The sequence below is a fragment of the Haliaeetus leucocephalus genome, unplaced genomic scaffold, assembly GCF_000737465.1.
Source record: "Haliaeetus leucocephalus isolate CR32 unplaced genomic scaffold, Haliaeetus_leucocephalus-4.0 Scaffold206, whole genome shotgun sequence".
NCBI classification, from domain to species: Eukaryota; Metazoa; Chordata; class Aves; order Accipitriformes; family Accipitridae; genus Haliaeetus; species Haliaeetus leucocephalus.
Window position 1 is genome coordinate 3,437,419 of NW_010972642.1, and position 11,708 is coordinate 3,449,126.

The window sequence follows — 11,708 nt, forward strand, 5'->3', positions numbered from 1 at the left end:
GAATGTTTTACAAAGGGAATTTTTGTAATCTGTTTAAATAATCTATAATTTTAGTAATCAGATTTAACAGAACTAGAAGTTGACTTGAGTCATTCTAACAAGAGCTGATGAGGATGGCCTTGTCCCAGCACTTCTCCCAGTGATCACGGTAACCAGCATCTCAGACAGGAGAAAAAGGGTTGCAACTTTACAAATAAACAGGCACATATTATGTAGGCAGCACGCCTTAAGTAGAAGCAGAAGGTAAAGGGATATGGAATTAAGTAGGCTTGTTGGGAACCCATGGAATTCAGTAAAATGGAGGGAAGTGATTAAAAAACTGTGTTCATTTTTATGTTACGAAACTGAATTTTCTACAGAGCACCTTTGAATTCATTAGTTTAGAACTGCTTTTAATTTGGTGTTTCCCTTGAGAGCCATTATATTTTTCTGCTGTCAGCCTGATGTTGAGGAAAAAAAGAAAACTGGCAGATGTGGCGTTTTCATCTAGTGTGCTTCATAGTTAAAAACAGCATTAACTGCTATGCACAAGCAGAGCATTACTTTTAATAATCCATCACAACTATTAAGTAGTTTAAATAAACTTAGTTTCAAAGATTGCTGCCATGTAGAGCTAACATGTTTTTTCTTGTTCATTATAATCCTTCTGTGTCACAAAAGGATGCATATGTATGGTTTGGGTGTTTTTGTAATACACCCACTTGAAAAGTATTGAAAAATCTTTAACAAAGAGAATTTAAAAAAAAATGTATATAGATGTCTGGCAAAAACAGCATTTCATATTGTTCTTACAGTATTTTATACTTCTACTCCTGATGTGACTATATATAGTTTACAGCCTCATTTACTTTAATGTGCTACCTGAATAACATAATCATAGCAATAACTATGGTATAGGGTTGTAAGGTGCATGAACCACTAATGCTTTCTGACGATTTAAATGACTTGTTCATAAAATGTTCTTTTAATAATAGTGGTAAAGCTTTTAGCACTAGATGTCAAAAATGCGAAGAATATTAGCTTTTTCAAGTGTTATTTCTTTTCTAGCTAAAGTGTGTTTTAATAATAAATAGCACCAAAAGCCAAGGTTATATGGCTCTCGTCTGTACGGCAGGATCCAAGCAGAAGACTCTTCCCGCGTATGCAAACAGCTTGACCTCTGTCTGCACAGTTATGTAACATCCCTAATGTGTTTACTATTTCTTTGTTTAGTTTAACAAGACGTTTCTTTTATCAAGAAAGGTCAGTATAACCTGCAGAAAAAAATAACGTCACAATAGGTGCAATATTAGTCTGTCACTGCTTCATAAAGCTCTCTCTGGAAAAAAAGACTATGCCTTTGTATTGTAAATTGGGCAGACTTCTACCACCAAAGACCAGCCTTTCCAAAGGGAGGTGTGCTGGAAGTCAATCAAAGCCCAGGCAACTGCTGGGGGGGGGACCAATAAGAAAAAGGAAAGTGTGGTTTTCTTTTCAGTTAAGCATCTTCAGGAATATATTTCTTTCTGTATCTCCAGGTTATTTGGCGTTACAGGAAACTGTGCTGCCTGCAGTAAGCTCATACCTGCTTTTGAGATGGTGATGAGAGCGAAGGACAACGTTTATCACCTGGACTGTTTTGCATGTCAACTTTGTAATCAGAGGTAAGAGAATTGCTTGGGTCTGTTCCATAAGCTAAGTGCTAATTCAGCACTGGTGGGGACATACATTTCAGTGAAGAGGAAACATCCACCAGTAGTGGAAACCCCAGATGGAGAGCGAGACTTGGATACTTTTCCTGGGACTGATACAGAATAACTTTCATGACCTTGGCCGGAAAACTTTTTGTGCCTCAAATCCCGCATCAATAAAAAAGAATAATGTTACTTCCTCTCCTTCAAAAGGCTGTCAAGTTTAATTAATTAATATTTATAAAGGACTTTGAGATCCTTTTCTGCACAAGAGCATAGCAGTACCATTTGTCATTATTACATTAATTTCACTTTAATTCTTCATTTTTATCACATGTATTTCTTTTAAAGTACATGTTGTTTCTTCCTGTTGCCAGAACTGTAATCATTTAAATTTAAAAGATGTTGTTCCCACCATTTTCTCTGTAGCGGCCTTGGACTTCTTATGCCATATTTTTATTTCCATATCCTAACCGTAGGTTATAAAAATCCCAAGGATCCAAACCGGACACTTTGTTCTGAAGCATCACCCATATGGTACCTTTGCAGAAGGAATGTCAAAAATGGTAAAATTGTAACAACTGAATTTTTCAGAGGTGAATACAGCTAAACTTAAGAGCAACTACATTCAGAGTGGTGGCCAAATCCTGTCAGAGACTCCACGAGAGCTGCTAGCAGCTTTGCCAGTGACTTCTATGAGGTCTAGGAAAGGAGAGAACCAATTATGTCCACTCCTTAATGTACCTATTATTTTCAGTTATTTTTCAGTTATTACATGATCCTATTTAGAGTTTTATAGTGTTCATATTTTTTTCATTTTCAGGTGGGAAGAAACACAAGATGTACAATTCTCGTGAAGTAACAAAAAATTAGGAAGATAATAGTCCAACACGACAAAGTTAGATACAGCTCTAAATAAGCTTTGCTAACTCACCTTGTCCTACGGTGTATTATTTTGTAACACTGTAGTCATTTAAAAATCAAACATCCCTAAAGAACCATAAAATGTACAGCTGCTAATAAGCGTAGCACACTACAATTACGCTCTTTAAAAAAAGCCAAATTGACCTTTTTCATCATGTTGCATGGGAAATTAAAATACCAGGCAAGTAATAACCACTGCTTAAACTATATAATAATGCAAAGTAATTATAGGTTCTAATGCTATTTAAAGTCCTATATCAATTTTGTCTTGCCACAGAACTAAGAGGCTCATATTCTGAGTGAGGAAGGCAGAGCCTCCCATAGTACCCACTTAAGTAAGACACACACATTCTTAGGTTTCATTTCTTAAACGCTTCACATCCCTAGGTTTTTTTTTTCAAACCACAGTTCTAGTATCATTATTAAAGCGCCTAATATATTTCTGTTGTTCGCTTCATTTATTACATGCCATAATGGGGCTGCATATCTTTAGTGTTGGTTATGCACAATTAGCACTTAGTTATTGTCTTGTCACTTCAGCCTATACAAGACAAACTTCTTTAATGTAAGAAGTCAGCTAATCTTCATCAGTCAAGCAAAGCAGACAATGTTTGTTACCCTGAGTGCAAAAGATTTTCATCATAGTTAGCACTCTTGGGTCTGAGGAAGTGAACTTTCTTTTTCTCCCCCCCCCCAAAAAAGCAAAGCTGTTGTGATTATTTTTAATACTCCTCTTTTACCATTACAAGTGTGAACTAATGTACAATTTCACTTTGCAGCTAATATACATCATACCATGCCCTAGGGCTACTGATCCCTCTGGAAAAGTGCTGTTAGGTGCTTCTGAAATGGAGCTTTCATGGGATATTTAATAATTCTTAGCCTTGTCATTCCTGAGCCTTCAATCTAGTCTTTTATTTGATTTTTACTTTGCATGTAGTTTGGGCAAAGGGTTGCTGAAATAGTCTTACAGGAGTCTTAGGCTGGGAACAAAAGAATTGAGTTACCTGAAATACAGTCTAGTTCATCTAGTCAAAACAGGGAGCAGTTCCAGAATTTTCAAAGAATTTCACAAATTCTCAAAAGTGGCCCTAATCCTGTTTATATTGCAGTAGCTCTCATGGAGCCTAATAAAACAGACTGCCTGTAGGGTACCTTTCTTCCTCAATTTGGGGCTAGTGGCACTCTGAAGAATTAATTTTGTTGTTTTTTACAATAAACCCTATTTCATGGATGCTCCAATGTAGCTCTTCTGTGGTTCCTATGGCAAAGCATCCCACTGACTACATTCTTTCATTAATAAATAGCTTTAAATCTTTTGTTCTTCATTACTTGTATAACAACAAAACCCAGAAATGCTAGACACCTGACCCATCACCAGTTTTGGAGGTTTTTTATATTTGCTATGAAATCTCTTTTTCTTTTCTTATAAACTGAATAATCTTGTCAGTCACTATGACATTAATAATTTCTGTTGCCCTTCTGAGGATGCTTTTTCTTTCCTCTTGTTAAGCTAATCAAAACCAAACAGCAGATTCTGAATGAGGATAAGTTTATAAGATAGCAGTTTAGTTTTCTTTCTTTATTCCATGCTGCCCCTTTGTATGCAAAATCATGTTATTGAGGGTTTTTAGATCTGCTCTTTCCTTTCACTCCAGCCACTACCCCTAATGTGGAATTTATTTATTGAAGAGAATATCTTTATTTACAAACACATCAGCAATATCCAAAAATCACCAATGGAGGTAGCAAGGCTCACCAGTTATTGCAAGACCTGTATGTTTGACCTATTCCCCACCTTCACATTCTCTTCCGCCATTAAATTTTAAATCCTTTCGGTCATTCCTTATACCAAGAAAAGTATAACATATGTGGAGTACTACCACAAAGTATATAATGCTCTCTGTTTGGTTCCATATTTCAGATTTTCAGTTATAATCTAGCACTTAGTTTTTTTCCTAACAGAATATATGCAGTGTTAATGAGCAGACTAAATAATTTCTTCAGTTCGCATTACTTTGTCTTCGCCAACACTGAATTTCTTCTGATGTTCTGTGCCTGGTTGGTCCTTCCAGTCCCTTCTTTCTGCCTTCCGAGCAATAATTGCATTAACTCACGTCACACTAATCCTTGGGGCAGCCTGTTCTTCAGGCTTGCTATTGTATGACCCTCATATTCCTACCATTTAAATAGTTGATCCTGGCCCAGTGAGAGAGGCCTGCCCATTTTTGCCTAGTGCTTTTTGTGAAAGATTCGGTGATTTTTCTGCTTTTATCTACAACTCACCATCCAGCTCAAGGCTCAGTCTGGATGGTAGTTAGACCCCCTTGACTTCAGGGGGCTTTTGTTCAGGCCATAAACTCCATCTCCGAACTAACTCATAATGTGGCTGTCCCCTTTTATTGGCCTCCTGAAGGCTACATTTTCAGAGTGAGAAGAAAAACACATTGTCTCACATACTGTATTCTAGGAAGGCAGACTGTAGACAGGACTGTAGACATAGACAGGACTGAAAGAGATCTCCTGAGCCACCAAGCCTAGTCCCCTGGTATCAAATAGGCACTGTCTCGTATTTTCACTTTCATAAAGCTATTCAGCTCTAGGATCTAATTGCTCCGTCCAGCCAGTTTTTGACATATTTTCCCCATTTTTTCTTGATACTGCTGCTTAATGCTGTAGGGATTTTGTGAATATTAAGCTCTGCTCCTAGCCTAAAGGTTTTAGCATCCCCTTATCTTTCATGTCTCTGTCCAGCTTACTCCTAATTTGAAGTTTTTCCATCTCCTAAATACCCGCAGAGCTTAGTGACAGTCATCTTAATGGTGTGAGTGCTCCCCTTTCTTCTCTGTAAACATATTAAACTTCTCCTCGGAAGCACTTCACCTCACATTGGCAGTAGCCTCAATATAGTTAATTTCTGCAGAAAATTTAAAGGAAAAAAACCATGGAAACTACTGGAAAAATGAACTTGTAAACAGACACTGCCTTTCACACTTTGTCAGGTTGCATGTCTGTGACTAGCAAAATGGAGTGGAAAATCTTGCGAGTGGGCTCAGCTGTATCTTTGCTTGACACTTTTGACTACAGCGATGATGTCAGTCTGCCTTCGGCTTTCCCACTTTCCGGAGTTTCCATGTCCTTCCTTTCACTCTCTGTCGGCTGCTTTAGCAGCTTGTTCCATACTTCTGCGATATTTTCTTTCTGCCGTTTTAAGACAACTCGAGGTATGGTTTAAAACCCCCATCTGCTATCACTGAGGGGTGTTTAAATCAACTGTTCTATCCTTCTATCCGAAACAGCCTCTATTTTAATGGGAACTGGACTGAAAATGGTTACACACTCATTCAAATCACTGTCCTGATGTAGCTGTAAGCACTTACCTCCAGTATAAACTGTAAAATGCCCACACAATGCCGCCTTTGTTCTCTGTCAAGTGGGGGGAGGGAATGCAATGCCAGGGACATCCTTATTTCAAACACCAACATTAGATTTTTGCGTGTCATTTTATAAATTCTGAAGACTTGAATACTGCTTATTTTCGCCGAGTGTCTCTAAATTTAGAATAAAAATTAATACATTTTCCATTCCCGCTTTTAAAAAAATAGTAAGTGAAAAGTTGAGGTTAGTCGTTGTAAGCTGAACTAGGATTCCGTGTGTATATATACTACATCGTGCTGGTAAAAATGTACGAACCCAGGCACAGCTCCCACTTTCCAGCCTTTGACAAAAAATTGACATCTTGACAGAATCCTAGAATTAGTAAACCATAGATGTGGACTGATGAACTGTGATGTAAAAGAGTGGCTTCATTCTCTTAGTGATGCATATAGAGTCACATTAATTTGTGTTATACTGGAAACTCAAAGGAGCTTTAAAAAAAAGAGGAAAGGAGGAAAAGCGGAGGAAAAGCAGAGGGCAAGTTACATCACTGAGTGCACAAAGCAGAGGGGAAGGGTGTGGGTGTGGTAAGTCTGAGCTTTCTTTATCCTAGAGGAAATCAATTAAATGCTTCCAGATTTTGCTTCTTTCTACAACAACAAAGATCCGACATTACCAGAGGAGGCACTTCACACACAGCCATCTTTGTTCACAGCAATATTTCTCTCGCTTTCTTAAGAAGTCTTCGGTACCTTGACACACGTCCTGTACATCAGAAAAGATGACAGACAGCAGTGAGATCTCCTTAAATATCTGTTCTGAACAATGGAATACCTATTTCTCAAAAATGAAGTTTTATATTTCTTGTGATTAGTCTAGGCACACCTTCCCCTTCCAAACAAGGTGATAACAGAGGTCATTTTGTAATATAAATGGCCTTCCTTTTGCCAGTGTAATATATGACAGGAGTTCTAGGATGTAGGTTAATTATAATGGTCATTCTACTAATGTCACAGTCGTGTCAAAAGTAGTATTATCAATTTATGGTGGTAAGTCCAATCTGGCATGTTAATGCAGCCTATTGTATATTTTTTCCCGTTTATCTTGCATGCCTATTAAATAAATTGGGTGAAGGTTTTAGGGAAGGCTGAAGACTACCATCTGCCTGCTAGAAGAGTAATAGTCTTGCCTCGTTATATACTCCTAACCCAGTGGCATCTCAATATGCTCCTTGACTCCATTTGATATACGTGCCCAGATTGTGCCCTGATTTACATCCCATGCCAATTCCATAAAAAAACTCAACACTTGCGGGAGGTGGAAGGCTAGGCTTGAATTTACCCTTCCGTTTTAAAGCTGAGCCAGGTTTAAATCCTGGAGTGTGCAAACCACTTTTGAAGTTGTTGCAAGATGTAGGTAGCTCTTTGACTTCAGAAGAGGCTAAATCTGCTTTTGAGAGTCAAATAGGGTTATGAGTGTCGATGGACAGAATTTGTCATACTTCATCCATCTACTTGCCTTGTCTCATTGTACTTGGGAACTAACATGACCCGTTTATGTTTTTCACATGGTATTTACCTCTTTGTCACCTAATGAGTGCATAATTCACAGATTTAATACCCAGGGGCATGTGCAAGCCCCACCATCAGGCTTTGCCAATGCGTTTTGGTTGCTGAACTTGCACAGTATGAAAACAGTTGCAGAATTTGGACTATAAGTATCGCAAGTAACAGGTTTCCCCCCAAGGCAGAGAGGATCAACCCCAGCGTGCAAACACAGCCCCAGATGAACGCAGAGGGTGTCTTACCATGCAGACAGACCTTCACCCCACAGGTTATCACATAGCCAAGCGTGTCTAGACAGGCCACTGGCGGCCTCTCCGCAAGACAGCTGTACGCTTGGAAGGTAAATGATTTGTGGAACTGTGTATGTTTAAAGCCACTCATGCATAAAGCTGTCAAATGCCATGTAGACATAGGTAGAGCATTTCTGGCTCGACATATTAACATAGCAAAAGCAAAAGGCATTGACACTTTTTATTGGGAAAGGCATCCTGACTCCCTTGTGTAGCTGGTGTAGTTTAATTCAAACCGCGGCACTTCTCTGAGGGCTGAGAAACAAAATCCTTCAGCCAGGATTTTGATGCAAGCAATGTTGCAAGAAGTCACATGTGAAAGTATTGCTGTGCAAGTGAATTGCACTTCAGGAGTGTATTTTTCATTTGCTAAATATTTTAAACAAATTAGTCTGCTAAGCTCTGTATTACGCTGGAACACAAAGGAGCGTGTAGCTGAAAAACATTCACAGTTCAGAGTTAGTGCTTTCTGCTGGGCGAGCGGAGGTGGCTGTGTCTCCCACCAGTGCCTGACCCGCGGGGAGAGCCGGCCTGCTGCGCAATAACCCTCTGACATGGGGGGCACTGCTGGCCGCACGCCTCCTGCTCAGTCCCCATCAGTAATCCCTGGGCAAACTGTAACGGAGTGACTGATTTGTCACAATAAATAACTTCCCCTGCTTTAGCCCATATTAATCCATATGTTCATTTAAGAGGAACTAAGAAGGAATATTTTTTTTAATTTTTTTTTTTTAAATGTGACTCCTTTGGGAAAAACATTTTTACATATTAGCACTAGTTAAGACTCCTTTACCTAATTCAGTAAGATGCACAGAAGAATTTTTGTCAGCATGGCTGTCAATGGACAAAAATACAAAAGATAGAAACTAGAGAAACCGCCAAAGAGCTTCTTTGCTTCGAGAATTCTGCATTTCAACATACCTACTCAAAATACTTTCGTGTTGTTAGTAGCCTAATATTAGGATTGGGATTGGGATGGGAAGGATAGCAGGAACCTGTAAATTCTATAAAAGAGTCTTGACCATAAATAACTTAAAGATTTTGGGATCATTCCATAATCTCTATTTTCAATCATCATCAGCAGCAGGCAGTAATCCTACAGAAAAAAAAGTCCACAAATAAACAAACCAATTTTCCTTTAAGAGCAGAGCTAATTCTTTTCAATCCACTTTTTTATTACACTATTTTCCCTCTATCTATTTAGCTAGCATAAGGATAAATTTCCAAAGCTACCCAGTTGGAAAATAAATGGGTTCACTGTTTGTCTAGCATTCCAATCTTCACAAATGTAAATCAGTCCAACTGCTACTCATTTAAACCTCCAACTTCACAAAACATTAAAGGACTGCTTTCAATACACAATTTAATCTGTGACAATTCACCAAGATTTCTGCTTGAACATCATTAGAAATTGACTATCAGATAAAGAGAGACCACTATCAGAGGTCAGGCGGGTCAACCTGTGTCATTTACGTAGTTTTACTGGGTCAACTACAGCAGGCACCACTATTTGAAGGTTAAATTGTTACAATTAAATACATATACAGCCATTCCCATAGCTACTCTGTTGTTAAATCTACCGTAAACAACACAAGCATTTATATGTGACCCTAATTGTGTCCAAGATGTCACCATTTGGAAATTATACAAAAAAGGACATTATAATCCGTTACACATTAAACAATACTTTACATAGCAAGATCCATAATTAGCTGGTAGAAACTGGTTTCATTTATTCACATCAGTGTTAAGGAGTTCATTTAGGTTACTTTCTTTCATTTTAATTGGAATAATGTGAGCAGTGCCTCCCAATATATTTTATAGCTGGAGAGTTCACTATAAACAAAGGCACGTAACCCTGCCAAGGCAGTCACTAGGGAAACTCTTTTTCTATGCATTGGCCCTATTCACTTGCTCCCAAAGTATCTTCAAGAAGATTGGCTTTGTCGGGGGGAAGGGTTGAGGGGGGTGTCAGTGAAGAGCCTTCTTATATTCAAGCATACTGCTTAGCTGGGAAATCCTACTTTACTCGAAGTTTGAAGCCAGCCAACCGGGAGCATTAATGTTACGTGATTTTCCTACTCATCAGAGAAAATCAAATGAAATATCTCAGTAGCGTTTTGTAGCAATCAGATCATTCTGATGCACATAATAGCATAACAAGGTAGGTATACTGATACCACAAGAGAGAGAGCAGTTAGCTAACTACATTAACAATCAACTCCTACAGGAAAAAAGAAAAAGGTTTCTCTGCATACCTGCCTGTGTGTCTCTAGTTTGCACCACAATATATTAAAGTTGTGTGTATGCTAGAAACAGTTCCCAGAACCACCGGTTTAAATCCATTCTAGTAAAATATCCAAATGGAATATAAAAAGAAACTTACCAGTATGCCTGCACAAGACAAATGTAACGTATATCTCAGATGAGCTTCCTACTGCATACCATCACTTTGTTTTTCTTCTGATTTGTGTGAAAGCAGGACATTTACTTTTCACTCAACTCAGTAGCCTGGGATATTTATTCTGTTTTATCTGTGTGTTAGTGACCTGATCCAAGACTCCCACAGTCTTTGGTGAGCTTTGAATGAAGTCTTTGGCTGGGGAAGCAAAAGTGCTTCAATGCACTAGACTTTGTTGAAAGCACAGGATTAATTCTGATAGCAGAGCAGTTCCTCTGCTGTGCTTTCACATACGTGCACACACATCTGTGTGCGCTGCGACAGACAGCAGAGGTAGGAGCCGGGTGGTCAGTACAACAAAATTGTGAACACTTGTTGTGCAATCCTTATGTGTGAGATCATATCACATCATTCATCCTGAAACTACCTTTTTTTTCCCTTTATTATTGTAATTTCAGATTTTGCGTTGGAGACAAATTTTTCCTGAAGAACAACATGATTCTGTGCCAGACAGACTATGAGGAGGGTTTAATGAAAGAAGGTTATGCACCCCAAGTTCGCTGATCTGATGCCACATCATTAAGAATACAAAGCACTATGTTCTTTTATCTTTTTTGCTCAACATGTATATAAGAAATGACACAGGAACCTACTGAATAGCATAGATATAGGGAGACAGAATGGTTGCGTGAAATAAAAGGCGGACTGCATCTGTATGTAGTGAAAATTCCTCCAGTTCAGAGTTGAATGTTAATTAAAAAGGTACTGTACATACAGCTGGATTCTTTTTGCTTGCTCTTGGGGTTTTTGGTTTGTTTGGTTTTTTTGTTTCTTTTTGTGTCATTTGGCATGAGATGTTTATTTTGGACTATTGTATATAATGTATTGTAATATTTGAAGCACAAATGTAATACAGTTTTATTGTGTTACCATTTGTGTTCCTGTTTGCTTCTTTGTATTGTTGCATTTAGTACAATCAGTGTCTAAACTTACTGTATATTTATGCTTTCTGTATCTACCAGCTATTTTAAATGAGCTGTATCTTTCTAGTAAAAAGCATTAAAGAGCAAATCCCAACCATTATGCTACACTTAGAGCTTAAGAATACTGTTTACATTAAAACTATTTAGAAAACTAATAACTCTAGCAGCACCTGCTGCTAATGAAGCTATGGTTAAGGGTCTATCAGCACCTCTGTTATAAGCCTCTATTTTTCAGGGGTTAAGCATCTGCTGTTTAATTGCATAGATTTTCCTCAAAGAGCACTTTTATTTTACTACAAAATTTTGAAAAACAAATCTGACCGGTTTGGGATATATTATAAAAGGTGCAAAAGTTAATGATTTTGGGTGCTGCTTTTGTGCCCCTTAGGCATTCAAAATGCCTGGATTTGATTTTTAATTTTGCTGGAAATTAAGCCCTAATGCAAACCAGTGCCTCTGGGTATCTTATTTTATATATATATATAAAAAAAATATAT

General features: G+C 38.1%; 1 protein-coding gene across 4 annotated transcripts in view; it reads left to right on the forward strand.

Moving 5' to 3' along the window:
• LMO3 (LIM domain only 3 (rhombotin-like 2)) overlaps nt 1-11,366 on the forward strand; it is a 57,736-nt gene extending 46,370 nt beyond the window's left edge. For all 4 annotated transcript variants that reach the window (XM_010566116.1, XM_010566115.1, XM_010566117.1 and 1 more), the window contains 2 exons: nt 1,518-1,643; nt 10,687-11,366. In XM_010566116.1, coding sequence (XP_010564418.1) covers nt 1,518-1,643; nt 10,687-10,792 — 232 coding nt within the window. In that variant the 3' untranslated portion in view covers nt 10,793-11,366. The remainder of the gene's footprint in view (nt 1-1,517; nt 1,644-10,686) is intronic.
• The last annotated feature ends 342 nt before the right edge of the window (nt 11,367-11,708 follow it).